The sequence below is a fragment of the Varanus komodoensis genome, unplaced genomic scaffold (genome assembly GCF_004798865.1).
Source record: "Varanus komodoensis strain SLA01 unplaced genomic scaffold, ASM479886v1 scaffold110, whole genome shotgun sequence".
NCBI classification, from domain to species: domain Eukaryota; kingdom Metazoa; phylum Chordata; class Lepidosauria; order Squamata; family Varanidae; genus Varanus; species Varanus komodoensis.
Genome location: NW_025335318.1, coordinates 340,690 through 368,601, shown reverse-complemented (window position 1 = coordinate 368,601; position 27,912 = coordinate 340,690). Strand labels below are relative to the sequence as shown.

General features: G+C 42.2%; 1 protein-coding gene across 2 annotated transcripts; it reads left to right on the top strand.

The window, feature by feature from the left end:
• The first annotated feature begins 8,135 nt into the window (after positions 1 to 8,135).
• ZFP91 (ZFP91 zinc finger protein, atypical E3 ubiquitin ligase) lies at positions 8,136 to 27,654 on the top strand. Of its 2 annotated transcripts, XM_044420791.1 has the most exons (11): positions 8,137 to 9,257; positions 10,847 to 10,872; positions 12,743 to 12,958; positions 13,396 to 13,432; positions 15,251 to 15,337; positions 15,634 to 15,762; positions 17,517 to 17,567; positions 18,751 to 18,829; positions 20,023 to 20,137; positions 23,785 to 23,884; positions 24,061 to 27,654. In XM_044420791.1, the coding sequence occupies exons 1-11, from the start codon at positions 8,875 to 8,877 to the stop codon at positions 24,569 to 24,571; spliced, it is 1,734 nt and encodes a 577-aa protein (XP_044276726.1). In that variant the 5' UTR covers positions 8,137 to 8,874; the 3' UTR covers positions 24,572 to 27,654. The 2 variants fall into 2 exon arrangements, with proteins under 2 accessions (XP_044276727.1, XP_044276726.1); XM_044420792.1 differs by lacking the exon at positions 12,743 to 12,958 and having other exon boundaries at positions 8,136 to 9,257.
• Positions 27,655 to 27,912: the final 258 nt, after the last annotated feature.

Below are 27,912 nucleotides of genomic sequence, written 5' to 3'. Positions count from 1 at the left end.
CATTTTTGACAAAACAAATCACTTGTCAACAAGTCAATGTGGCATGAGATTATGAACAACAAGAATTGCATGTTGTTAAGAGGGTTACAATGGAAACAAGGAATCCAATGTGGGAAAGGCAATTGGACTACTAGATATTAAATATGTGGAAGGCCAGGGAAGCTCAATAAATTTGAACAGGAAATAGTTATCTGCTCTGCTGAAAGATTTGCTTCTCTGGCTCTTCTTTTCCCTGAACTGCTTCAATCCCAGCTGGTTGTTACAAGAACATAACAAATTTAAGAATGGGTACCTTAATTTACTTTTTTCCCTCATCCCTCCTTGTGTGTGTCAGTGGTAGTGGGGGGAGAGGGGGTTCATCTATTTTGGATTGTAAGCCAGAGGGTGGGGAATGGTGGGAGTGATGGGAGCCTCCAAATAAGGAGGGAGGGAGGAAGAGACTGGAGCAAAAATCCCAATTTACCTATATACTGATGGGGAGCCTAAGCACATGGGTCTCTTGGGGTTATATTGAATAGATGAATGAAAATATCAATATATAGTGTGCAGTGGTCTGAAAGAGGCCAATTTCATGTTAAGAACTGTGAGGAAAGGACTGAAAGCAGGTTAACAGTAGTGCAATTCCTTTATCCCAGATTGCAGAACCTTAGTACAGGGAGGTAAATCTGTCCTACCTGGGATTCCAGTCCATCTCTCCAGGGTTCCCCAGTTGGCTGTTCCTCTTTCCCCGGGTCCCACTCCTTTCTCCTGTTCATGCCCACCCACCCCTTTCCTCACCACCAATTGTCCAGTGGTTTCCCAGCTTTTGTGAAGTTTTCCCTCAGTTCTGAAAGGCTGAAAAGGGAAGAGCTTTAAGCAAAAACATGCTGGTATCTTCAGTCACTGGAATGCAGCTCCCAAGAGCTTCTCAGAAATGGAATGTGGCCCTCAGGATAAAAGAGGTCCAGTCCCCTTGCCTTATATATATCAATGATGCAGCACACTTGGAATGTTCATTTCATTATTTTTTGAGGCTGGCTTTAGGGTGGAATACTCACAAGGCTGCAAAGAAGATATTAATACAGATATATATAGTAGTACATATTCAGTTTTTTTAAAAAACCAAAGGTTACTAATAAACAACAGTAAAAACATCAGTGTTGTTGTTGCTGTTATGTGCTGTCAAGTCATCTCTGACTTATAGTAACCCTATGAGCACAAGCTCTCCAAAATGTTACGTTCATGACAGTTCTGCTTAGCTCTTGCAAATTCAAGAGACTGAGAGAACTGGGCATGTTCAGCCTTGAGAAGAGAAGACTGATGGGGGACATGGTATCCCTCTATAAGTAGCTCAAAGGCTGTCACAAAGAAGAAGGTCAAGATCTCTTCTTGCTGATACCAGAGTGTAGGACACAGAATAATCAGTTCAGATTATTCAGATTCAAGCTGTACAGGCTGGAAAAGCTTCCTCACTGTCAGGGCAATATGACAGTGGAACCAGCTGCCCAGAGAGGTGCTGGGCTCTCCCACACTAGAGACAATCAGAAAGAAACTGGACAGCCATCTGAGTGGGATGGTGTAAACTGGTGTCCTGAAACTGCAGGGGGTTGGACTTGATGGCCTTCATGGCTCCTTCCAACTCTACTATTCTATGATTCTATGATTCCAAGGCTGTAGCCTCCTTTATGGAGTCCAGCCATCTCATATTTGGTCTTCCTTTTCTTCCGCCTATGACTTTCCCTAGCATCCAGGAAATTTGGCCTTCTCACGATGTGCCCCAAGTATCACAGCCCTGGTTTTTTCATTTTTGCTTCTAGGCAATGTTCTGGCTTGATTTGATCTAGGACTGCCTTAATTGCCCCATGTCAAAAACAGGTCTGGAAAAGGCACAGAAAATGCAACCAAAATGATGGAGTGCCTTTCCTATGAGTCAAGACTAAAACACTTGGAGCTCTTTAGATTATGACTGCAGTGGTATATACTTATTTAACAGAAGTGTATACAACTATACATTCTATGGAAAAAGCAAAGAGAAGATTTTTTTCCTTCTCCCATAACACTGGAATTATTTCTTCATAAACACACCACTGTATGGATTTCACCGCCACCTGCGGTACTGATCTGCAGCTTAGTTGACTGGTGAATGCTATGAGCTGCAGCCATTTTCCCCTTCTAAACATGCATGGGACTTTGCTTTTAGTCTAACACAGGATTGCTAAATGGAGTCTGCAAGTATAGAGGCAGTATGTCATGAAAATCAGTTGCTGGGGAGTAAAACAGGATGGAATGCATCCTGTCTTCATGCTCTCCTTGTAGGTTTCCAGCAATCAGATGGCTCATCGCCAGCACGGGAATTAACTAAGGGCACAGTCAATATTGCCCCCACACCACTGATGCCTGTAATCCTCCAAATGCAGAGGCTGATGTGCATCCTATGTCCTGAGGAAGGTATGGTAGCCATGGCAGCTATTTCTGCCACTGTTGTGCCACACACCTCAATTTTTACCTAGAGGGCCAGGTTGGAGGAGGATGGAACACCAATAATAATGAGTGTAAATCCTCAACACCTGCCTTCTCCACTTCCCACCCTTGGCAGGTGCCTTTTTTCTCCCCTTTAAGGTACATTTGCAACCTAGGAGGAACAGCTGATGCAGTTCTTTCCACATTGGCTGTGTGGGGGGCAGAATGGCACTCAGCCTTTGTAGTTCTAGCTCCAAGGTCACAGGATCTTGCAGCTGGGATGCTGAATAATCATAATAAACATAGGATTGTGCCAAAGAGACTTGTGACACCTTAAGACTTCAGTATGGCCAAGCTTTGTGGACTAATCAGAATTTTGGACTAGATGGACCAGCAGGGCTGTTCTTCATTAACGGCACACAATCCCACTATTTGAAGGCCACATTAGTACTGGTGAAGTAATGAAAAGTTTGCCCCAGTTCTTCCTCTTAAAAAATCATCTCCAGTAGCATGTTTAGTTGCTGGCACCTAATGCAACACGACCATGATCTTTGGGCAAAATTGGGTAAAACAACCTGCATTACTTAATAATGGCCACTGGGTGTCAGAACTACACTACAGGATAAATGAATGCAGTCCAATAAATGTTCCTTTATAAATCCTGCTTAATTTGAGCATATTATTTGTATATTAATTTACACACTGCCTTGTCAAAGTCTTTTCCAACTGTGTAACTTTTTTAATAACACTGCCATCTATAAACTTATATACCACTCAACAAGTATAAGCAGAGCTTTGTGACACCTTAAAAACAAATGTATTTATTTTGGAGCTACATGGCTACTCCCCTGCAAAGTTTTTATCTGATTGTAACAGTATTAGTGTTAATGTGTAACTTTTTATAAATTATGTGAGCACAGTTGACATGCTATCCTTAGCATTATATAGAAATTATCACAGCTGTAGGTATCTATGGACAATTTTTTACCAGTCTAGTTTTAATCTAAAATATTATTTTAAAATTGCACACATATAACGTAATGAATGGTAATTGTCAAAAAGCTTTTGTTAAAACAAATTCCTTCTTGAACAGTTATAGATTTGCTCCATAGCATGTTCAGTCTAAGAATTTGCTTTCCCTTACTACAACTCTGTCAAAGTTTTGGATTAAATTTCTGAGGTTACAGAGGATTATGGGCATCTAATGCAAAGTTAGAAGAGTGTGGAGGCTCCTTCCATTCTGCAGAACAATTAGGTGGCCAGTTGCAGCTAACTGTGGCAAGTAAAGGAGGATGGGACACCTCTGGGATACATGGTATTGTGGTGGTGCTTTTCTCCTCTCCTCACCTTGGAACACCCCCCAAGTCTTCTCCAAGGTTAACACACCTTTTCCTGCTCCTGTGGGGAGGGAGATCCAAGTGCAAATCTCCACAGAAGGATTTCTAACCTTACATTTAGGAAGCCTGACAATCTTATGTCTATCTAGAGTAGGGGCTATAGGGGTGCCCTCTAAGAAATCCCATTATTCATTTGTTCACTTGTTACATTTATATCCCACCTTTTTCCTGCAAGGAACCAAGACAGCTGACCTAATCCTTTTTCAGCTCTCCATTTTATCCTCATAACAATTCTGTGAAGTGTGTTAGGCTGAGAGTCAGTGACTAGCCCAAAGTTATCCAGTGAACTTTGTGGCTGCATGAAACTAGAATCTGGATCTCTCAAGTCCCAGTCCAACACTCGAACAACTACATCACACTGGCTCTAACCCACCCCTATCAAAATAAATGCCAGTTCATTCATTATGAACCCTCCTTGAATTCCTTGAAAGAAAAAAAGGTGTGATGTAAAGTCCTACGTCACAACACACACTGACGAAGAAAGCCCTTTCTGTAGGTTTAGATTATCAGTGCTTCTAGAAAGATGCTCCTAGCATTAACACTCAATGATGATATTCCATCATTCCTTCCTTAACAGGTTTTCTATGGGAAACACGTGTGTATACACATGCACACACACACACAGAAGCAGTGGTGCAAAAACACAAGAGGCTTACAAATGGAAGATGATGTTGAGACCATCTATCCACTTCCATGGATGAGGCAGAGTGACTGCATAATAAAAGCTTCATCTTGAAGTTCTCCACTATGTGGGACAGGAATACCTGAATCACCTTGGGTTGGATCCAGAATGGGTCAAATGTTATTTATCCACATATTTATATGCCACCTATAACAGCCAAAATGGCCTCCCATTTTAAATTTAATTTAGAAACATGGAAAGCATGAGTCAGAAGGGGCCTCCTGCGCAATCTAGTCTGAACCCCAGCTCCTACCGGCTCCACTCATGACATGCCTACCATGTGCATGTCCAGCCTACCCTTAAAATAGAATTTAAAATTTAAAGTTAATCCATTGAAATCAATGAACCATTAATTTAGTTATGGTTAGCTCTAGACCCAACTCACTGACATCAGTGCAATAATTTAAATAAAACAAGGGGCAGTTACAGGTCCCTTGACTTTAATACACTGCAATATTATTAATGGTCTTCAACAGTCATAAAATCTCTTTTGTTTATTGCATGAGACTGCACTTTCCTTCATTTTGGAACTGACATCTGGATCATGTGTTTCTTTCTTTCTTTGAAAGGTGATTGGCAATTGAGAGAGACAAACACTAGAAAATTCAAAAAATATTATTTATTTCATTTTTATACCACCTGTAGCCAAAGCTCTCTGGGTAATTTACAACAAAGTATAAGAACAACAAAATGGATAAAAACATTAAGAATTAAATTTAAAGGAGCACAAAAGGCATTAAGAGACAATAAAAATACCCAGTCAAGAATAAAAGAAAGGCACTTCACCAATTGTGTCAGCCCCTGAATGACCAGGGAGGTCTTTAAAGGCTTCTGCAAAGAGGGCTGGCTTAACCTGGTGCTGAAAATATGTCAAATTTGGCACCATGCAGACGGAGCAGGGGGGTTGTTCCAAATACAGGGAGCTACCACAAAAAAGGTCCTCCTCTGGTTGTCACCCTCCAAGCCTCTCAAGGGTTTCGCACCAAGATGAAGGCCCCAGAAGTTGAGCATAGTGTCCAGGTAAACTGGGGTTGGGAGAGGTACTCCGCCAGATATTGTAGTCCCAAGCCATAGAGTGTTTATAGGTTAAGACCAGTACCTTAAATTGGGACCAGAAGCATACAGACAGCCAATGCAGGTGGGCCAGAATGGATCATATATTATCAAACCTCTGGGTTCCAGTTATTAATCCGGCAGCCACATTCTAAACCAACTGCAGCATCTGAACTGTCTTCAAGGGCAGTTCCAAGTAGAGTGCATTGTAGTAATCAACAGATTGCCAGAGCATAGGGATAGCCTGAAGCCATGCTATTCCTGTTTAGTTAGGGGTGCAGCTGGGCCATCAGCTGAAGCTGATAGAAGGGACTCTAGCCACCAATGCCACCTGAGTTTCAAGTGACAAAGATGGATCAAGGAGCACCCACAAGATACAAACTTGCTCCTTCAGGGGGAGTGCAAACCCATCCAGTCCATGCACCAATCGCATCTCAGTCTTGTCAGGAAGGAGTTTGTTAGCCCTCACCAACTTCATTGTTGCGGACAGGTGCTGCTTTTGCACATCCACAGCCACACTTGCTGATGATGGAAAGGAGAAATAGAGCTGTGTGTCATCAGCATATTGATAGCAATGCACTCTAAAACTCCAGATTACTGCACTTAGCAGCTTCATGTAGATGTTAAATAGCATGGGGGACAGAACAGATCCCTGAGGAACTCCATGCTGGAGAATCCATGGGGCCGAACAATATTCCCATAGCCCCACCTTCTGGAGATGGCCCTCCAAGTAGGAGCAGAACCACTGCAATGCAATGCAATGCAATGCAATGCAATGCAATGCAATGCCCCCATTCTCATCTCAACCAGCCACTCCAGAAGGATACCATGGTCAATGGTTTGAAAGTTGCCAAGAGGTCCAGGAGAATCAGCAGAGTCACACCCCACCCCCAGCACAGGTCATCATACAGGGTGACTACAAGGCTGTTTCCATGCCAGAATCAGGCCTGAACCCTGTCTGAAATGGATCCAAATAAACAGTTTCACCCAAGAGCACCAGGAGTCAATTGATAACCACATCTCAAGTACCTTGCCCTTGCTACCAGTCTGTAGTTGTTTAAATTTTTCACATCAGGTATTTAAGGCAGCATGAGACCACTCCCTTTTACAAAGGGCCATTGATTACTTCCCTGGTCCAGCCAGGTGTCCCTTCCTTGCTGGCTTTTACAGGCCAGGAGTAGGAAGGATCCAGTACAGAGGTGGTTGCATAAGCCTGCCCATGTCCTTATGCTGTACTGACTGAAATGCATCAAATAAAGCTGGATCAGACTATGCCCTGGATAGCTCCACAGATACAATTTATTATACGTATATCCTACAATTTTTCCTTTCAAGGAACTCATACTGGCTTATTTTTTCCCTCTCAGTCTTATCCTCACATTAATAACCTACAAAGTAGCTTGGGCAGAGGTCTGTGACTGGCCAAAGGCACTCAATTAGCTCCATGGCTGACTGGAGACCTAGAACCCGTATCTACTGCGTCCCAGTCCCACACTCTTAACCACAACATTACACTAGCTCTCAAAGTTTAATTTGTTTTATTAACAAAAGTTACAAAGAATAAAATTTTGGAAAGTCAGTATTCTTCCCTCTTGTAATACTATTCATATTCACATTGTTGGTTTCTAAAGCAACATTCACTTTTTAGTTAAAATAATTTAATTAGATATGAATTACCAGAAAGACATGAAAAATAGTTACAATTGATCATTTAGGAGGAACATTAGAAAAAATTCTACACTTGGCTAGAAAAAGAAGAGGAAAATGTGCTGAAGAGCTCTTCAAGAGGCTAACAGTAGTATCCTATGCATGCTTGTTAAAAAGTCAATTGCAGAGTTCAACAGGATTTATTTAAACTCCTCCCTCCATCACCTGTTAATTTTATGCACCTTCTAACGCACTGTAATGAATCATGTAAATCCGCCCTCTCCAAATTATGCCCTCCAGATGTGTTAGACTACAACTCTCCTAATTGCCTCGTTAGCACTGGGGGCTCAGCTGGCTGAGAATTGTAATCTAAAACACCTGAAGAGCAACAGCTTAGGAAGGATGATGTGAGTTATACTATCGATGTAGCCAACAATTAAGAAAAAAGTTGTCTCTTTGATTTTTTAAAAAAATTGCTTCACCTGTTTCTCGCAGAGAATAAAAGCACAGAGAGCCAGGCCTTGTGGCTCAGCTGAAGATTATACACTTTATATACAGAAGGTCCCAGGTTTGCAGCAATTCATTAGGGCACAGAGAAAAACGCAGAAGTGAGGACTCAAAAAACAGTTCTGGGGAATCGTCTCCTAAGGTTTCAGGCGCCAGTGAGGTGGCTTTAGGTCCTCCTTTCTGTTAGGAGAAAGCAAGAGCCAAGGAAAGCCGAACGAGCCACCTTCTCAAATTAAGGCTCAAATGCCTCAAACCGAGGCTCGTCCCCTTACAAGGTGAAAACGCTAAAAACTACCAATCCCATAATGCTAGCATGATTGGCACCTGCGCAGTGCCAAGAGCGAAAACGGAAATGCGTGCGTCTTCAGCAAGTCCCGCCTCCCCACTTTCAGACGCCATTTTGTCACCGACTTTCACCCGCCACACGACGGTGCTTTTTTTTTCTTAAAGGAGAAGCTACAGTGTTTTTTTTTTTTTAAATCCCGCCTCCGGGCATGAAACTCCAGAAAACGCGGACTTTGTGAAAACGGGAGTACAGGCTTTCGGCAGGTACCGGCTATATTTTCGTATCATTCTTGAAAGCAGAGGGTCGAGGATACCAGACCGGCCCAAACTACGAAGGGTGGGCGACGACGATAATAGGAGGAACGGCTGGGGAGGGGAGAACGGTGTCACCGCGCAGCTCCGAGCATTCAGCTCGGGTCAGAGTGCGCGGAGGCCTCTTTAACAGCGTACCTTCCTCAGACTAACGGAGGGCAGTTTAACTGGATGGGTGAGACATAAACTGTTGAAACGGCTTAGATCTACGAAACGCGCGCGCCACGGCCAGAATTCCGACCGCGCGCGCTCGCGTGCGCTCGTTCACGACGACATTCGCCCATTGATTGGCTTGAGGAGAGTCAGCCCGGCTTACTCCTTGGATTGGTTGGCCTGGTAGAGGGGTGGGTGGGGTGTGTCTTGCATCTTTCTTCCTGATTGGCTGGCACGAAGGGATCTTGCGGCCTGCTTGAACTCCGAACTCATTCTTGATTGGCTTCGGGCCCACGCGAGGGAGGGGGTCTGCCGTCCAGAGGCGGGGTGAGCGGCGAACGCTGCTGTCAGGAGCAGGAGGGGGAGCCGCTGTTGGGGCCCCCTCCGCCAACTGCTCTGATGCCGGGGGCGTCCGAGCAGGCGGAAAGCCAGGAGGAAGAGCCGCCGCAGCAGCAAAAGAAAGAAGAGGGGCCGACTCCGCCTCCCAGTAGCCGCCGCCGTCCCCCGCCCCCTCCCACAGTCACTGTCGAGCAGGGGGAGGAGTCCAGCGGCAGTCGAGTACTCCGTGGGGGCCGGGAGCGCGGACGGGCTGCCGCCGCCGCAGCCGCCGCAGCCGCCGCCGCCTCACGCCGAAGGAAGGCCGAGTACCCTCGACGGCGTCGTAGCAGTCCCGGCGCCCGGCAGAGCCAGGAGCCTGAGGAGATACCCGGCGCGGAGGCCGAACCGCCAGCAACCGCCGCCCCGCCTGGCGCTGCCTGTCGAAAGGGAACCCCGCGCGGCGCGTGAGTATACGTGCATGGCTCGCTTCCAAGAGTTCTCGCTGGGGGAGGGGGAGGGGGAAGTTGGCCTCACTCTGTCACGCACGCATCCGAGGCTACGCCGACCACGAAGAAGGGCTGGTGGGTTCATGAAAGCAGCTTGTTTAGCCTCACATTTCGTTTTCCCCTGCAGTTGTCAGGTGGCAACAGCGTGACAAGGCAGTCCTCCTCCTATGGTTGCTCCCAATTCTGGCATTTGGCAACATATTACTGTTACGTTCATCAGGGTGAATTTTAGCTATTTGCCTTGACATGTTGTTTGCATTAGGCTCCCCAGTACCTATAACTAAATGAAGCTCTTTTGGTGTTTTGCATGCAACTGCACTTAGCTGGCATGTGCCACTACTCAAAGTTATGTAGTATGGATTATGTAGCATTAAATTTCCATGGCATCTAGCTGTTCCCTAGCTGTGGGATACAGTTAGGGTGTAGTCCTTTGGAGATTAGTATAAGCCCCTGAACTTGGAAGTTTGCACTTACTCATTGCAGAGTGGGAGGAACTGGATCATGTTTCAGAGAAGAGAAGGGAGGAGGCTGGAGAGGCCCCCAGATCCCTTGTATCCTAGCCTTACCAGTCTTCTCCCACTCTAACTCTTTTCAAGTTTGTTTTTTCAACCTTGGAGAAGCAGTCAATACAGATCTTCCCTCACTAACTGTGTGAAGGGGTGGGAAAAGGTAATTGTACTACTCTGAGGTCAGAATACAGTCTAAAATGATCATGAGGTCAGAATACAGTCTAAAATGGTTGGTCTGAGAATCTGAAATCTTAAGACTCCTCATTAGATCATTTCCTTAGTCAACTGTATATATTTCAATTGTATGATGTATAATTGCTTATTCAGAATAATGCATGATGTATAGTGTAATCCAGTGAATATTTACTTGAAAGTCAGGCTCACAATGTTCAGTGAGATTGGCTTCTGAGTAAATAAAATTATTTCAAATTGGGCATAAGGTAAGCTTTGCTAGGAGATACATGGGATGCCAACAACTGTGAGAATACAAATATGTCTGCATGCTTATTGGATTATATTGTTAATTAGGGCTTAGGATTTTTTCTAGTATAGTGCAGACATAGATCTCTCAGTTTTTATAATGAGGCAACTTTTCTTGTAGCTAGATCAGTGTATAAAGGAAAGAGTGAGAGGGAAGAGGTGTGGGTGGGAGAATGTGCTGAAAAAACTTAACTGAAATCAAGGATATTTCAGAAGCATTTATGACCTCAATTCCTCTATTGAAGACACTTGCATTTTTCCTAAATGTATAGAATTAACCCTTGTAATCGATTGAGTATCATTTATTTTAGTAATGCATCTATATTCTGCCTTCTCTGTAAGGAACTCAAGTATACAGGGTGCTGCTACTCCCAGTTTAGACTTGGGTCTTTCCAGCCATAGGGTGACACTGCACCCAGCTGTTTCTCTTTTCTTACATTGAAACTGTCTGAGAAGGAATCTGTTTTGCTGTTTTTCTTGGAATTAGTTTTCGTGTTGATTCAGTTCTGTTATTGACTACAGAAGCAATTCATCACTTTCATTTAATTTTTATTTCAGATATCTGGATAAAACTACAGTGAAAGGTAAGGTTATAAATCTCTTTATTAAATCATAATTACTTTTGTAAATGAGCATTTTGTTTGACTTAGTAATCCATACTAGTGCTCAGTGAGAAGTCAGATGCTCCTGAGAGAAAATCACTGGCATAATAATTGTACCTGTTGTTTGCACCCAACATTTGGTAATTGAAAGGTGTATTCCTTGTGAGCATTTCAGTTTTAATCATTGTGGGTAGTAATGGTTAGGTGCACTTGTCTAATTATTTATAAAGTTGTATAAACTGTAACGGGTATCAACATATTTCATGGTAACGAGTTCCATGAGTTAATTTGGCATTGTATAAAGTGCTTCTTTCTGTTAGCCCTGAAACTATTGCCAACTTCATGGGCTGGAGTTGTGCCATCTGGATGGGTGTGGTTACTTTATTTGCCTGTTAATATATTTGCCACCTTTTGTTTATCACAAGTTGCTCATATCTGGAAGATGGCAGTTGAAGTATAGATACCCCTCTATCATCTCCAATTAATATCATTGCAAATAGTTCAAACAGCAAATTCACAAATTTCATTAATACTGTTACTTGCTTTGTCAATGGTTCATTGCTCCTCTTTCTGGTTTCTTCTGATGTATTTAGACAATTTATCAATGTTTGTATCTTTAGTATGTTTTTAACTCTGTTACAGTACAATTAATAAAAATATAAAAGATCTGTTCCAGGCAGAGTAGCCAAATTAGATCAACAGTATTTGGAACTGTTGTACCTAAAGCAGAGTTTGGGTAACTCCGTCTTAGGACTTCAAGTCGTATTACCTTGTACAGAGGCAGCAGACTGATCAGCCTTTCCTTGGACTCAAAAAAAAAAGGGGGGGGGGCTCTAGTAACCAAGCTATTTGTCCCTTATTTGTGTTTGAAAGCATTCAGTGTTTTACAACTTGTAGAGGACTCATGATCAAGACTGAAGCCCTCTGTAACATTTTTCTCTTGTAGACAGGTTTAGGTTCGCCGTGGACACATTCGCTGCGGCTTGTGAATACTGCATTGGCAGTCTTGTTGCTTCTCCAAAATCCTCACTTTTGTTCCTAGGCAATTTGGAAGAAATTATAAGGGGAAAATAAGGTTGTCTCCCATAAAGAGAAAATGTGCATAAAACTGATTTTTTATATGAAGGTCTTTTTTCTCTCTGCAATTGCTGGAGCTTTTCCATAGTAACAGAAAAGTTATTGCATGTTAGCTAACTCAGATTTCATGTGTGCTTCAGATCAACATATGTTGTTTTCACCCTGTTTTTCTCACACAGGATTATTGCTTAGGTTGTGGAAGCACGTTGGGTTGCTAAGAGTGCAGTCCTGTGTGCCTTTAGACAGAAGAATAGTTCTACAGTCCCCAGCATATTCCCCCATGCTACCCAGGGGATGCTGGAAATTATAGGAGATTTTCTGTCTAAACATGCATAGGTTTGCATGTTAAGTGGAACATTTCTAGGCAGAATGGGAAATATTGGTAGCTTAGTACAACTGTTAAGGTTATCTTGAAACACTATATCTGCTTCTGATTGTCCAAACTTAAAGGAAATAAAGCTGAGACAGATACAAAGCCATAGCTGGAATAGAATCAATAAGCAGAGGCTTTGAATTTTATTTAAGGCATGTAGAGCCTGCCTTTTTATAACATGAAGTTAGCTTTCAAGAGTTTAATTATTTAGTAGAATCCTAAGCAGTTTGCTATGTGAGTACGTTCACATGAGCTTAAGCTTCTAACTTCATTGGCCACATAGTTCTGCCTCCCCAGGAGGAGAGTAAAGTACTCTTTGGTCCATTTCTTTGTGATTCTAAAACCACAGAATGGGTATCACTTCTTGATCCAGGTATTCCATAATGTATATCTATATCACAGATCCCAAAGAAGAGACTGAAGAGGAAGAAGTCTCGAATACTCCTGCTAGTGAAACCCCAGTCAGTACAGCCAGGCCCAGTCGAGGCTGGCGTAGCAACAGGGCAACTGCCGCTGTTCATCAGTGTGGTGCAGAGAATTCACGGAGCTCTAGATCCAGGACTGGGTCCCTGCAGCTCATCTGCAAGTCAGAACCAAACACAGACCAGCTAGAATTTGGTATGACTCCTTTCAGTCACTGAAAGATGAAAACATTTGGACATTCAGTGGGCCAGTGTGTAACATATTCTTTACAAGAAGAAGATGTTAAAGTAATATATTTATATGTGGTTAGTACTGTTGCTATTAAGCAGTTTTATCTCTGATAATTACATGTAAAAGAGATAATTGTGCAACTACAGTTCAGCAGTTAATTAGGGTGACACAAACTTCATTTCATTATTGTAGATGTCTGTGGCTTTAGACAAGTCATTTTCATGTATTTTGTTCCTCTTATATAAAATTGGAAAAGCATTTCTCAATCTAGCTGTGGTATGCAGATTCAGCATTTTATGCTGTTTTCATGTAGCACTGAATGCTGCAAGTTCAGAGATGCAGATTAATCCCTACCCAGGCTTTTATGCATACCAAAAAATCTTTTTTGTTTTGTTTTGTAGAAGTTACAGAAGAGCATACATCTCCAGCTGGAATCAGGTAAGAAGTTTTGTGGTGTTTTGAAGTATACTAGCCTCTATATTTGATTAGTGGTTGGTACAGGCACAAGAAACCCTTGTCCTGAGAAAGTAGTTGTTGAGGTTACAATATGTTAGTAGTTGGAAGAAAGAAATTACAATAAAAATTGGTAAAACAATGAATTGATACACTGTATTGAATGATTGAGAGACTCAGTCTTTGGTGTAAAGGACTTTGTCATTTCAGTAAGAAAGAACCAGTCAGGCCTCAACATATGAGCCAAAACTGTTTTCCAGTTCAGTGATTTCCAATACTAATCTGGTCATCTGGAATAATGGAGTTGTTTACTTCAAGGCATAGCTGTGGTCATTCATCTCAGGTGGTTGTCTGCTGCTACGTTTCCTGAAAATGGAATCTGACAATTCTTTGAGTTATTGGAGTGGAGTTATAGTGAAGTTTCAGAGAAGTTGAGATGGGCTTTCTCATGTCAAATATGGTTCTGCTAGAGGCAAGAGAATTACAGTGGTACCTCAGTTCATGACCAAATCAGGTTGTGAACAGAAATTTTAGAAAAAAAATTTCTCAGGTCGCGAACTCCACATCGGGTGATGATCGTGATCATGCGCATCTTCCCTGCACAAGCGTGACCGTGCTCGTGTGCTCAGGGGGGAGATGGGCATGACTGCAATCACGCCTGTCTATGGTCACGGTCATGCTTGGGCAGGGAACACGGGCGCAATTGCGGTCATGCTTGGTGGGAGGAGATGGCCGCAATTGCACTGGGAGGGTGGGAAGATGGCTGCGATTGCACCTGTGTTCCCTGCCCGAGCGTGACAGCGATCACGCCCGTCTATGGTCACGCTTGTGCAGGGAACATGAGCGCAATCGTGGTCGTGCTGGGTCGGGGGAGATGGCCGTGATCTTTGCTGTTCTTTGTTACTTTGCTTCAAATTTTTGTGATAAAAAAATAGTTACAGAACAGATTAACCTTATTTACATTGAACTTTATGGGGAAATTTGACTTGTCTCATGACCAGTTTGGGTCACAAGCAGAGTCATGGAATGGATTAAGCTTGTGGGCAAAGGTACCACGGTATTAGATCAGTGTGGTACCTCTGGCAGGTGTTATGACCTTAAGCTGAAAGTTTACTATGCTAATCTATATCAGCTGTTTTGCTCTGCTAATGCTTTATTGTTATATGATGTTTTAACAATACATCTGGTGGGTATAAAAATGAAATAAACTGTGGAGGGGAGATTTAGGATTATCCCAAGTGCTCCCCGATCTTGCAGTAGTAATGGTAAATGACTGTAGTGGTTTGTAGCATTGTGGCTTTCACTGTTGCTCTTTTCCATATAAATGAGGAGTCATCCAATTTTGAAATGGGTGACAAGTTCATTCTTGTTTTCTTTTCTGGGTTTAACTTGTTATCCACTTGAATCCTTATAAAGACAGAGGGAAGGCAAATGTTCGAGTCTGAATGATACATTTTCTATTTTAACAAGGATAACAAAAAAGAGTTTAAATCATGATAATTTTGCTTATGTTGCACCAATGTGAAAACCTGCTTCTTTTACAGAGTTGCTTGAACCACTGCTTATGTAGGCCTTCACTAGTGAATAGATAGTATGCTGTCTCTGTCAGATGTTATTGAAGAAGTTGAACTGTATTTCAGAGCAAGGCTAACTTTCCTTCTAGTACTGCCTTTTCTCCAATGCCCACTCTGTCTATAATCATATGGTCTTCCTCTTTGTCTTAATACGTATACTGCTTCCTTTTCTGTTCAGGTATATATAAAGTTATGAACATATTCTGTTTGATATTTTTTTAATCAACAGTGATGAAGAAGAAATGCTCATCAGTGAAGAAGAGCTTCCCTTCAAAGATGATCCAAGAGATGAAACATATAAACCTCATTTAGACAGGTGTGTGTTCTGTTTTGCAGAGGCAGAAGAACTGAATGTTTCTATATCCACTATCTTGAATAACTGGGTTGTTCAAAATAAATAGACGCCAAAGTATACGCACATTTAGTAATTTCAGGAATGGGAAGCATGACTGAAATGTTGACCTGCATACTTGATGTTTTAATGTCATTTTTCAACTCTAGAATTTTGTACCTCAAATGTTCATGTTGAAGAGTTGTTCAAAAAAAGGACTGCAGAGCTCACTCAGAGGAAATTTTTTCTTAAGAATATAAATGTATAATGTGTATTTATAGGGATGCGCCAAAGCAAAGAAAAAAAGCTGGGAAGGGAAAAGAAGAAAAAGAGAAACAGAAGGAGATTAAAGTGGAGGTGGAAGTCAAAGAAGAAAGTGAGTTTCGGGAAGATGAGGAGCCACCTAGAAAGTGCGTAAGATTCTGTGGCTTTACCTACAAGTTATTTTTTTCCATGTGTACAAGACTTAAGACCAAACTAATCAACTTGCAAGTGTGTTTGGTGTGCAATTTATGGGTTGTGCCCTAAGTTTTAAAAGCCTCTGAACTTGGAGGCTTATAAGCATCCTCTGTGGAGCAAATAAAGTGGTGGAGGCAATCACTGCCTCCCTGCTTGAAGTCAGCTAGATAGCTGATTCCTGTCATCTAGCTGAAGAACCTTTGATGGGAAGGGTAGGAAGCTGGTGTGCCCCCAGGATCAATATATCTACGTGTCCCCATCTCCTCCCCTCCCTGAAGTACTCAATTACCTTCTTAGAGGTTTCTTGCCCAAACTCAGAAAAACAGCCGGAAAATAGCCAGCATGATTCTATATCTGCTGACTTTAAGGTGGGGAGGAAGACATGGGCACAAATGTTTTTGACTTTGGATCTGAGAATATGAAGGATCGTATGGTCCGCCCCCGCTGCCCCAATGCAGTTTAGGGGAAAAATTATGCAGAAAGCTGGAATGTGTGGGATGCAGTAGAGCATCCTAAAAGGCAAAATGGCTAGATGGAATCTTTTAGTTTTATGTCCCACATGTGGCAAACTTGTGCCCTTATCCCCTGAAGGAAATGTATGTATAGGAGCAGGCATTGGCTCTGGGCATACCTGAAATTTTTCACCTAGTTCTTAGATTTGTGCACACAAACTCTAATAGTGAGTTGAGAACTATGTATTTATCCTCAATATTGGATGAAGGAAGTGCAGGTTTAGCACTAAACAGATACTCAACACTGTCAATGTTGGTACTAATCATCTTTTCTGAGGGACTAAGAATTAAAAGGAACCTACTGTTTCTCTCCTTTTAAAAAGATATTCTGATCTTGACAAACTGCTAAACATTTCTATTACTAGATATAAATCCTCTATATTAGAAGAGAGGAGCATTTCTACTCTAATGTTCAAAACTGCCTACATCATGGGTCTTCAAACTACAGCCCGCCGGCCAGATCCAGCCTGCCATGCTCATTTATCTGGCCCGCCTCAGTTTTAGACTTGCCACGTGTGTGCATGGCGAGGTGCCAGCTTGCTCTCACGGAGAACGTTTTGGACTCACTTGGAGAAATAATCTCCGTGTGAGCAAACTGCTACCTCACCACACGCCCCGCCCCCCGCCGCCGGCGGCCCCCTGTTGAAAAGTTTGAGGACCCCTGGACTACATTTTGAACATACTTTAGTTGTTCACCATGCTTTTTCTCCCTTCCCACTGATCTATTGCAAGATAGGGCAGCAGTTGTAAGGCATTGCTTGCATCATTTCATCAGAGAGATCCATTGCTTCATGGGAAACTTGGAAAGAAAAGAAATCCTGTCTGTTGCTTTTTTACTAGGTTTTTGTAGCAGGCAGCAGCAGCAAAATCCTATTAAAGGGGACTTTTCCTTATTTTTCTTCCCTTTCTCTGAATTCTGTGTATACCCAACAAAGAGGCGGTCAGTGAGTTTACCTAGTAAGGTGAGCCACATTGTGTGGACTGCAGAGATAACACCCTCCCTCAAAGGAATTCCTTGTGCTACTAGAATTGACTGTTTGATTAGTTGTGCAGGTTTATGCACAACTGTTTAGGAAAACAGGGAAATCTCATTTACTCAGATTGTATTGTGCAGAAAATACTTGTTCCAGTATAGGAACTTTCTTTAATTATGTGGTATGTATAATAAAGACTACCACTTGTTCTTGTCCTAGGAGAGGAAGGAGGAGAAAAGATGACAAGAGCCCACGGCTTCCTAAAAGGAGGTGAGTTGCTTTTGCTCTTTCTGTTTAATATAGTGAAGCAGTGATCCAGGTTACACAAAGTGATTGCCTATGGATTAAACAACCCATAATTAGTTGTGGGTGCACTGGAACACACAAGTGTATATGTGGCAGCACACTCACACCTGGTGAAATTTGGCAATTCATGGGTTAAATATCCTGTGAATTGCCATTATATATAAATCGGATGATTACAAACTAGATGACTGAAAACTGGTTATCAGACTTTACTGTTTAGACCAATGTTTCCCGTGGTCATAGCTTTGCATTTAAGAACTGGAAGGGCACTCTTTTATTTCTAGGGAGCTCTAGCAATGAATAGCAGGATATAACATGTTTTTGAACATAGTTCCTCTGCTGTGCTGTCTGCCAAAAACAGTAACTTGGGTGCTTTTGTGTTCTTCAAGTAGGTTAAATAGTAGAATTTACAATTCAGTTTCATTTTGAGAAATTTCTTTTGTCCTTACATTGTACTTTTGCATGCAGTATATTTGTAGGAATGGTTGAGTTGCCAGCAGTGGTTCACATCTTTTATATTATTGGTTAATTTTATTGTCTCCAAGTTCCTCAAAAGTGAAACTGTAAAGATGCGGTATTGGAACAACATTATTTTAATTTTGTAATATTTAATGATGGTATTTCAGTCAAGAAAGCCATACAGAATTTACACCATTTATGACATCCATAACCATCTGTGTGGGACAAAGGTTAAAGTAAACAAAGCATTGCAAAGCTGACTGTAAGCCAGCTCTTTGAAGAAGATAATTATGTATCTTGTATATAGGTCTGATTTCTTGATGCCTCAAAAATGCTGTCTTGTCATTTAAATGATTAACTGTATCTTTAAATATCATTCTGCAAAAAGAGGGGTATAGAACTTGTGTTAACTAAAATTGTACAGTGCTTTTTCAACAATAGATTCCTAATTTTCAATAATGTATTTGCATCTTAGGTAAGTAATAGTAATGAGTATCAACAGGACAGCTTCTTACACTGTTCCCCTCTTCTAGTAGTATTAATACACTGCATTTATACTCAATTTTTCTCTTGCAAGGAAAACATCCCCTTGCAATAGTAGAGAAAGCTATTCTTTGCTAATGTGTCACGTCAGAAAGAAGATGGTTACAAGTGCCATACTTTTACTTCCTCCTATCATTTTTCTTAGGAAGAAGCCCCCAATACAATATGTACGCTGTGAGATGGAAGGATGTGGCACAGTTCTTGCACACCCTCGTTATTTACAGGTGATAATAATTGTTACAGTCGGTTTGTATCTGCTTTTATTGCCTCTGGAAGAAAATATTAGAAGCAGTCATTGTTGTCTGTTTTAACTTCATCTTCCACTTTTTCTGATAAACTGTTTAACCAACACTGCTTAACACCTCTGTTATCCACTTAAGGAATCCCAAATGCCTCTTCTCTGCCTGAGATGCCCTGCTAAAGCCATCCTCTCCCCCATCCTCACTATCTGCTCAAGATTTGGCTGCCTCCTTCCGTTCCCATTGCTCCATCCCAGCTCCTGCCAACCTTGCAGTTCGAAAGCATGCAAATGCAAGTAGATAAAAAGGCACCACTTCGGTGGGCAGGTAACAGCGTTCCGTGCACCTCGGTGTTTAGTCATGCCGGCCACACGACCACGGAGACTGTCTGCGGACAAGCGCTGGCTCCCTCGGCCAGGAAACGGAGATGAGCACTGCCCGCTAGAGTCAGGCGTGACTGGACTTCACGTCAAGGGGAAACCTTTACCTTACTAGACTATTATAGACTCAGTTCATTTTAACCTCTTGATGTAATTGTGGGAAGAAGTGCACAGTCTAAATGAAATCTTGTAAATGTGGCCCTGTGTATGCTAACAGCAGAGCTACTCTGGGAGCTGAGAAGTCAGAGCACAGAAGAGTCAGGGAAAAGAGAAGGCTCTTTCCATGCTCCAAATAGCACAACTTCCAGGTGGCTTTTTACCTGGCGCACTTGGAGGATGTCTTCTGATGTTTTTCTGCTCTTATTTCTACCCTCTTACTTACCCAATGGGCTTTGTTTTTTTTTTTAAGCAGTAAGAATGTCTTTGTAGATCCCCAGAGGGGTTACCTACTTAAATAATGGCAAAAACTTAGTTGAGCATTACTTGCAGTTTGTATTTGGAAGGATAAAATGAGGATAAAATGAGTCTGTGGAAAAGCGTAAATATTGAGAAACTTCAGTTTGATTATTCTGTCTTGGCCTTTTCACTTAGTCATCTGAAGAGCAAGTTTGGTGCAATTAATACTGCTTTTCTAAAGCTCCTTGCTTTACTAGCAACTCTTAGTAAATTATATTTCAGATTCTTCATAGTTTTCCTTTGGATATGTACACTGAAGCACAATGGTTGGTTTGATCAGTAAACCCTTTTTCTTCTATCATTTTTATCTGTAAGCCTAAGTTTTCCCACTGTTCTTTCCAGCATCACATTAAATATCAGCATCTGCTGAAAAAGAAATATGTATGTCCTCACCCATCTTGTGGGCGACTCTTCCGGCTCCAGAAGCAACTTTTACGGCATGCCAAACATCACACAGGTAATACAGGGTACAGGCCAAATCACTTTACTCTTTAAAAGAGAAAAGTAAATAATTTTTATTTATCCAGGTGTGAAATATGTAGTGAATGAAAAGTTCTTGTTGCGGTAATAGTAGAACAGAGCCTTTTTGCACTGTGCAACCCATCTGAGTACACAGAGGTTGGGTTTAAATGGGCCCTGTCTGTGTGCCAAGATCAGGGAGAGATACGCTCTTGGAAAACTTGGATCAGGTTAGTGACAGCCAGCCTGATTCTGACTTTTAAATTCTCTCCCTACTGGGATGGAGAAGGGTGGAGATCCCCCTTCATTCCTTCTATCCTACCCAACTATCCTGATCTAGGCCACTTTTTCTCCACAGCAGAAGCATACATAAAATCTTCGATGCAAAATAGAATTGGTCTATTTGTTTCACTGTTTGTCTTACAATTATTTTATTGCCTTAAGATCTGTTGCTGAATGATTTAAAGTGCCAGAAATAGGCTGTATGTGGCATATATGGTTTCAGTTTTATTCTGCTTAAAATTTGGATTATATGTTAGTCATTCAACAAAAATGCATCCTAAAATATAGTCAGCCTTCAATCTTTGTGGTTTTAAAGGCCATATCCATTTGGAATTAAGTTTTTAAAATGGCTCCTTAGAAATGGATGCAGACCTATATATGCTTTTCTGTTCAGTCTTATGCATGGGTTGGAGAACAACTAGAATACTACTTGTTGACATTCTTATTTCAGTGAGTTTTTTTTTTTTTTGCACTGAACACTGGCAACATTAATTGTTTTTAACTAATTAGCATTGTCTACTTTACCTACCAGACATATGCGTAAGGAAATTTATTTTTGTCTTGGTAGTTCTTTTTCTAGTTTGTTCCACATCTTGCTCCCACAAGGCTTCAGTAGGATCTCTATTGGACAATTATGCTGACAACTAAAATTAAGCTTTGCAAATAAGCCTGAAACATATGCTAGTCCAACATTTTCAGCATGAGCCAGCCCAAATTTATTTATTTAAAAATTTCTATGCCGCCCCATTCGCTGAAGCCTCGGGGCGGCTTACAAAACATCAGTTCAAATATAAAACACATTAACTTTATAAAATAAGTCGCCCTGGTCGAAGAATTAAGCAAATAATATTAGCAATTAAAATGACATTTGAATAAAAAGGTCTTCGCCTGGTGCCGAAAAACAAATAACGACGACGCCAGGCAGACCTCTCTGGGGAGCGCATTCCATAGATTGGGCACCACCGCTGAGAAAGCCCTCCTCCGAGTACCTACCCTCCTAATTTCCTTCACAGAGGGTTCCCGGAGAAGGGCCTCTCCCGCAGTTCTCAGGGGGCGGGCGGGCGTATATGGACGTAAGCGCTCCTTCAGGTAGCCAGGACCCAAGCCGTTTAGGGCTTTATAGGTCATCACCAACACCTTGAATTGGGCCCGGACTTGAATGGGAAGCCAGTGAAGCTGACGGAGGACTGGAGTCATGTGACCATAACGCCCAGTCACCGTCAGCAACCTGGCAGCTCTATTTTGAACCAATTGAAGTATCCGGACCGTCTTCAAGGGTAGCCCCACATAAAGCGCATTACAGAAGTCAAGGCGGGAAGTCACCAACGCGTGTGTCACTGTCGCCAGGCAGTCATACTCCAGGTAGGGGTGCAGCTGATGGATCAGCCGAAGCTGAAGGAAAGCGCTCCTTGCCACTGCTGTCATCTGAGCTTCCAATGAAAGCTCTGGGTCAAGGAGCACTCCCAAGCTGCGGACCTTGTCCCTAAGAGGGAGTACAACCTCATTCAGGACAAGGTCAAGGTCCCCTTCCCCGAAGTCCGATATGCCTACCAACAGGACCTCTGTCTTGTCTGGATTGAGCTTCAGTTTATCGTCCCTCATCCAGCTCATTACCTCGGCCAGGCACCAGTTCAGCACAGCCACTGCCTCACCTGGATTGGTAGAGAACGAGAGGTAGAGCTGGGTATCATCAGCATACTGATGATTCCGCAGCCCACACCTCCTGATGACCTCTCCCAGCGGTTTCATGTAGATGTTAAACAGCAAAGGGGACAAAATGGACCCCTGTGGTACTCCATGGCATAGCTGCCATGGCACAGAGCCATAGTCCCCCAGCACCACCTTCTGGAATCGGTTATTGAGGTAGGAGCGGAACCACTGCAAAGCAGTGCCTCCGACCCCCAATCCCGCTAGCCTATCCAGAAGGATACCATGGTCGATGGTATCGAAAGCCGCTGAGAGGTCCAGGAGAACCAACAGGGACGCACTCCCCCTGTCCTTCTCCATGCACAGGTCATCGTACAGGGCGACCAAGGCAGATTCAGTACCGTACCTGGGTCTGAAGCCGGACTGAAATGGGTCCAGATAATCCGTTTCTTCCAAGAGAGCTTGGAGTTGTTCCGCCACCACCCGCTCCAACACCTTGCCCAGAAACAGGAGGTTGGCCACTGGTCTATAATTAGTGGCCATCTCTGGATCCAGTGACGCCTTCTTCAGGACCGGTCGGACTACCACCTCCTTTAAAGGGGCAGGTACCCGACCCTCCCTCAGAGAGGCGTTAACCACTTCCAAGATCCAGATCCGAATCCCGTGCTTGAAATTATTTATTAACCAAGATGGGCAAGGGTCCAATAGGCAAGTGGTGGGACGTACTCGTCCAAGCACCCTGTCCACATCATCAGGCCACAATAACTGAAATTCATCCATTAATGCATTATATGAAGTTAATGAAATATGAATCTGTATTCTTAAGGTACAATCCTATACAACTTTTAACAGAAAAAGGCCTACAATTCCCAGCATGCCTCCTATTAAAGTGTATAAAATCTGGCAGATACTGACTTTTTCTATAGGAAAAATAAGAGGACAAAATAAGTATTAACACAAATCTGGCACAAACGTTAAAAGGGCTAATCTTCCTGTAATAGTTTGTGCATGAAATGTGGTAAGCGTCAACAATCAGATGTGAACATTGATAATCCTGGATTTTTTTGTTAATATCCATCTATATTTTGGCACAGTGTTTCTTGGAATGTCACAATTAGAAAGATGTTCAGTTGGATACGTATACGTTCAAAATGTTGAAGTTGACATAAACCGAAGGGAGCAAATAATAAGGTCATTCCAGAGAGACCTTCCCCCCTCTACCTCTCTCGTCTGACTACTTCTCCATGGCTTGTGTTGCTTTTTTCTCACCCCTATTTTTATCTAATCTGAATCTCCTTTTCCGTAGGCATTTACTAAAAGGGGATATTTTGAAAGGAAATATGCGAGTATATCTTTGCCTCTGAATATGTGTGTTATAGAGGGTGATATCCCTACTAGCAATTTAAAATGGGCAATGGACTGTGACTAGGTTCACATGATAAGTCTTGGACGCTTATAAGCCAGGGGTGGCTTCTTGTGTTGTCTTAGCCAGCAGGAGTGGTTAGCATGATGCTGGCTTCAAACAGTGTGACAAGGCAATATCTTCATGGAAGAAGACAGCTACAATATATGCAATTGTTTTTGAGAGATGACTTGGAACTGAGAATTGGGAGCATTGAAATTAAAATGCTTCTATGCATGTTGGTAGTATTGTGTTGTACAGTTATGAAGTTAAGACCACATCTTGTTTGTAAAGTTCTGTGTGCTCTTTTACAGATCAAAGGGATTATATCTGTGAATACTGTGCTCGTGCTTTTAAGAGTTCCCACAATCTAGCAGTTCACCGAATGATCCACACAGGCGAAAAGCCATTACAGTGAGTAGTGTTCTGTTCTTGTTTATTTTTATTTTGAAGAATATGCCAGATGTACCTCTTGGCTTCTGAACTAGATTTTGTTTTCTGCATCCTGCTTCCATTTCTTCTGTAAAACGCAAACTTTCTTATAAGTGTATTCTTTCTCTCCCCCCTCACCCCACCCCACTTTATTTTAGATGTGAGATCTGTGGATTTACTTGCCGGCAGAAGGCCTCATTGAACTGGCACATGAAAAAACATGATGCAGATACCTTTTACCAGTTCTCATGCAATATCTGTGGAAAGAAGTTTGAGAAAAAAGACAGTGTTGTGGCACATAAGGCCAAGAGTCACCCAGAAGTTCTTATTGCTGAAGCACTGGCAGCCAATGCAGGCGCCCTCATCACCAGCACTGACATCTTGGGCTCTAATCCAGAGTCCATTGTCCAGCCCACTGATGGCCAGGGCCTTCCCCTTCTTCCAGATCCTCTTGGGAATACCACTCCTGGAGAGTGCCTATTGCTGAACCCTGATGGGATGCCCAAGGCTTATTGCAGTGGGGGTGACCGGGTCAATCTGATGGCTGACGAGAAGATCTTTGTTGGCAGTGCTAGTGGTGAAAATACAGAAGGACTGGTCATGAACACGGAGATCCTTGGAGCTACCACTGAAGTTCTAATTGAAGATTCTGATTCTACAGGACCTTAGTTGGGAGAGGAGCACATCTGTGTTGGGAGAACTTGAATTTGTATTTAAAAGAATAAATGGGGGGAAGAAACTTATTCAACACTGAAAAACTAAAAATTTAAATTACTAGTCAAATAACTAAAGGGCCTGCTCCTCCTCTGCCCCTTCTCACCCTCACCTTCCTACCCACCCCCAGTGGATCACTACACATGCTTTCACAGTTCCCTTTTTGGAGAGGAATGTTGCCTTTACACAGAGATTGACAAAGCAAAAGAATTCTTGCAATGCAGTGAAGGGAAGCAGCCAGAGCCTATCCCACTTCCCACCCTGTCAAAGTAAGCAAACTTCCTGCTTCTTGACCATGTTGCAGGACTGAAGGTGTTTGTACTCTGGACCACTATCTCATTCTTGGAACTCTCCTTTGCTCCTGCAGTTGCATCATCCTGTTCTATGCATTATTAAATTCAAAATCTTGCAGGCTCTTATTTCTTTTCAGAGCTTGGGAATAATAACTTGGCACTTTAGAACTCCTCAGCAGGATGAGCTGTAAAACAGCATCTATTCCTTATTTTTCTCATCTTTTCTCTCCACCTCTTTAAGAAAGAGAGGGGGTACTGGCACTCTGGTGCTCACTTTTTAAAAGAGGGGTGCCATCCTTTTGTACAGTTGCTCTGGCTGCAATAGTCCTGTGTGGGAGAGGCAATGAGAATGGGTGTTAGGCTTGTAAAAGAAAACTTGCACTTTGAACATGTCTTGTTTAAGTTGTGATAACAAATTCCTTATTTATTTGTGTTTTTTTAAAGATCTGTTTTAGTTGCTGTCTAGGGAGGATTTTCTTTTAAAAGTGAAAATCCTTTGTAAAGGATACAAAGCAGAAGCAGCCTCTTCAGCAAACAATGTTTAGGAACTGACCCTCATTCTAAGTGAAAGAAACGCTAGTGAAACAGCACCCCTTCTAGAGAGCAGTGAAGCTCCCATTTGCTTTTGTTGCTACGGGGAAGGTTTTTTTGGTTTTGTTTTTTTGGTCAGGGAGAGATGGTCACTTCAGAGATTTGAGCTGCTGCAGTCATTATCTCCCTATGTTAGGTTGCATTGTTACTTCTGCCTTTCTCTCTAGCTTTGATGGGCCAATGCCATTAGCAGCAACATACGCTTGTCCTCAAGTTATATTGCTAAATAGCTTGACGGCTCATCCTCTAATACATGCTGCTGCTTAGACACTTTGATTCAGTCCTTAAAACACATTTAGAGGCAAAATAGTATCTTGTAAACTTGAAATTTGGCAGTTTAGGTATCACTCAAGGGTAAAACTTGTCTAGTATTTTCTGAAAAACTTAAAGCAACTATGATAACCTCAGATATTTATTTAGGACATAATTTGCATAAGTTCTTGACTATTAACTGAGAGCTTGTGATGGCACAGTATCTTGGTGATAAGTCTTCTTATTTAGTGACCTAATATATTCATAGGAACAAGGACTGAGTTGAGGAATTCTCTTGGGCATGATCATAAATGTTAACTTGTGTTGGAGCAGTGCATGTTCTTACATCTTTTAGTCTAGAGCTCTTTCATAGTTTTAAGCCCTGCTGTGCAACACTCACTAGCATGAACTGATCTTATTCCCAGCCTCCTCCTTTTATAGTTTTGATTCTCTAGAAAAGTCTAAACACCATTCCTTTGCTCAGAAGAAAATTAAGCACAAACAGAGTGTAAGATTAAATAGTCTACCAGAAGTTTTAATCCACATCACATGCAATATACAATTAGTGCGCTGCATGTAATATAGGATCTGTATGCTGTATAGGCTCAACACTGTTTTGGGATTAAGGCTGGCACAAGAAAGGAGATTGCAATGGAAGGCATGTTCTGTGTACTGCTGAGGAGGCTGCCCCTCTGTCTTGACTACAATATAGTGTATTTCCCTGCTCTACCACTAAAGATTCTTTTTCAGCATTGAAGGGACTTATAATTTTCTAGGAAAGAGAGGCTGTAGGTAGGTAGTTGGCAATCTACTTGAACTTCCTTCCCAGCCTGAGTTACCCATCAGCCTCTTGCCTGCCTTTCCTAGACAGCTCTGTTGGTCTCCTTTCCCCCCTCTTTGTGGTATGTGTATACAGTTTTATAAAAGTAACATTGTTTTGCATTTAACCAGGACAGTCTCTTGCACTCTGGGGTGGATAATCTTTGGTTTGGATTTATGAACTGAAATCATTTGTCTTGACACAGTGTTCCTGCTGCTTCCCTTTAAAGTCTCCCACCATAAGCATGCAATTTTGCTTCAATCAGTTATTATAGTAGTTGCAATAAACTATTTCTTCTAGTAAGCTTTTTTCCATGGGAAAGAAAGCATGGTGCTGGGAGCTGAAGCTATATAATCTCCTTCCCTCTGTAATATGGGATAGTTTACAGTAACTAATTTGACATTGACCCACTCCATATGCAGTTCCATAGGTTTGTCCTACCTGTAAACTCTGCCTCTGTAAGCATTGGATCCCCTTCCTGTTAATGCAATGGATGATGTGTATCTCTTCTTCAGGAGCTGGCACAAACTTCTTTCCTAGTCATATAAGAATGGATTCTCTTTTCAGCATTTTATCTGAACATTGATAGAAGACAACTGATGAGAACAGGAAGCTCAGGAGTTTATCAAGGACTAATGTATTTAATGTATGAGAAATTGTCTGTCTGCTTCACATAGTCTCTGAAAAACAGCACAAAGCTGCAACCATAATGGGGTGGGGGAACAACTGTTAGATCCCTGGAGAAGCTTTCCAAAGTGATAGTGAAGAGCTGGGGGAACTGCACTAGAATTGTGAATCCTACAAAGGAGGGGAAAGGATTTGCGATACTTAGCAGAACTACCTGAAGTAGTAGCCACTGGGTGGCAACAGAGCTGTGTTGCATTCTGGCACACCCCTATTTTTTAGTGTTAAGCGAAGGGATGGTTGAGTTGACAAGTCTTTGATTGCTTAAAAGCCTTGTTGCATATAAAATTTCCCCCAAGTGATGGTGGGGATTTGGGGCAGGGTGCCAGGGGGAGGGGCAGTGATCCATGTTGATAAAGGGTTGTGTATTCAAAAGTAAATAAAACAATAAAAAGGGATGCTCTTGTTTTTATTTCTTGGTTATGGCTTACCCAGCTTAAAATAAATGCTTAAAGGGGGAAAATCATACTTTGTATCTTGCATCCAAACTATATGGCAATTGTACAAATGTGAAGGATACTGCTCCCCATACAGTCAGAGCAGTGCAGGAGCCTTTGTTGGAGCACTTCCAATGCAACAATGGTGTGAATAAAGCAACCATGTATGGGAATTATGACACCTCAAACAAGTACCCACTGCCAGAAGGAAGTGCATTA

What these genes read in the sequence shown, in the direction of transcription:
- ZFP91 (XM_044420791.1), top strand. Translation starts at nt 8,875, where the DNA reads ATGCCGGGGGCGTCCGAGCAGGCGGAAAGCCAGGAGGAAGAGCCGCCG. An exon ending in CACAGACCAGCTAGAATTTG is followed by an intron (nt 12,959 to 13,395) that starts GTATGACTCCTT and finishes TTTGTTTTGTAG; the next exon opens with AAGTTACAGAAGAGCATACA. An exon ending in GCATGCCAAACATCACACAG is followed by an intron (nt 20,138 to 23,784) that starts GTAATACAGGGT and finishes GCTCTTTTACAG; the next exon opens with ATCAAAGGGATTATATCTGT.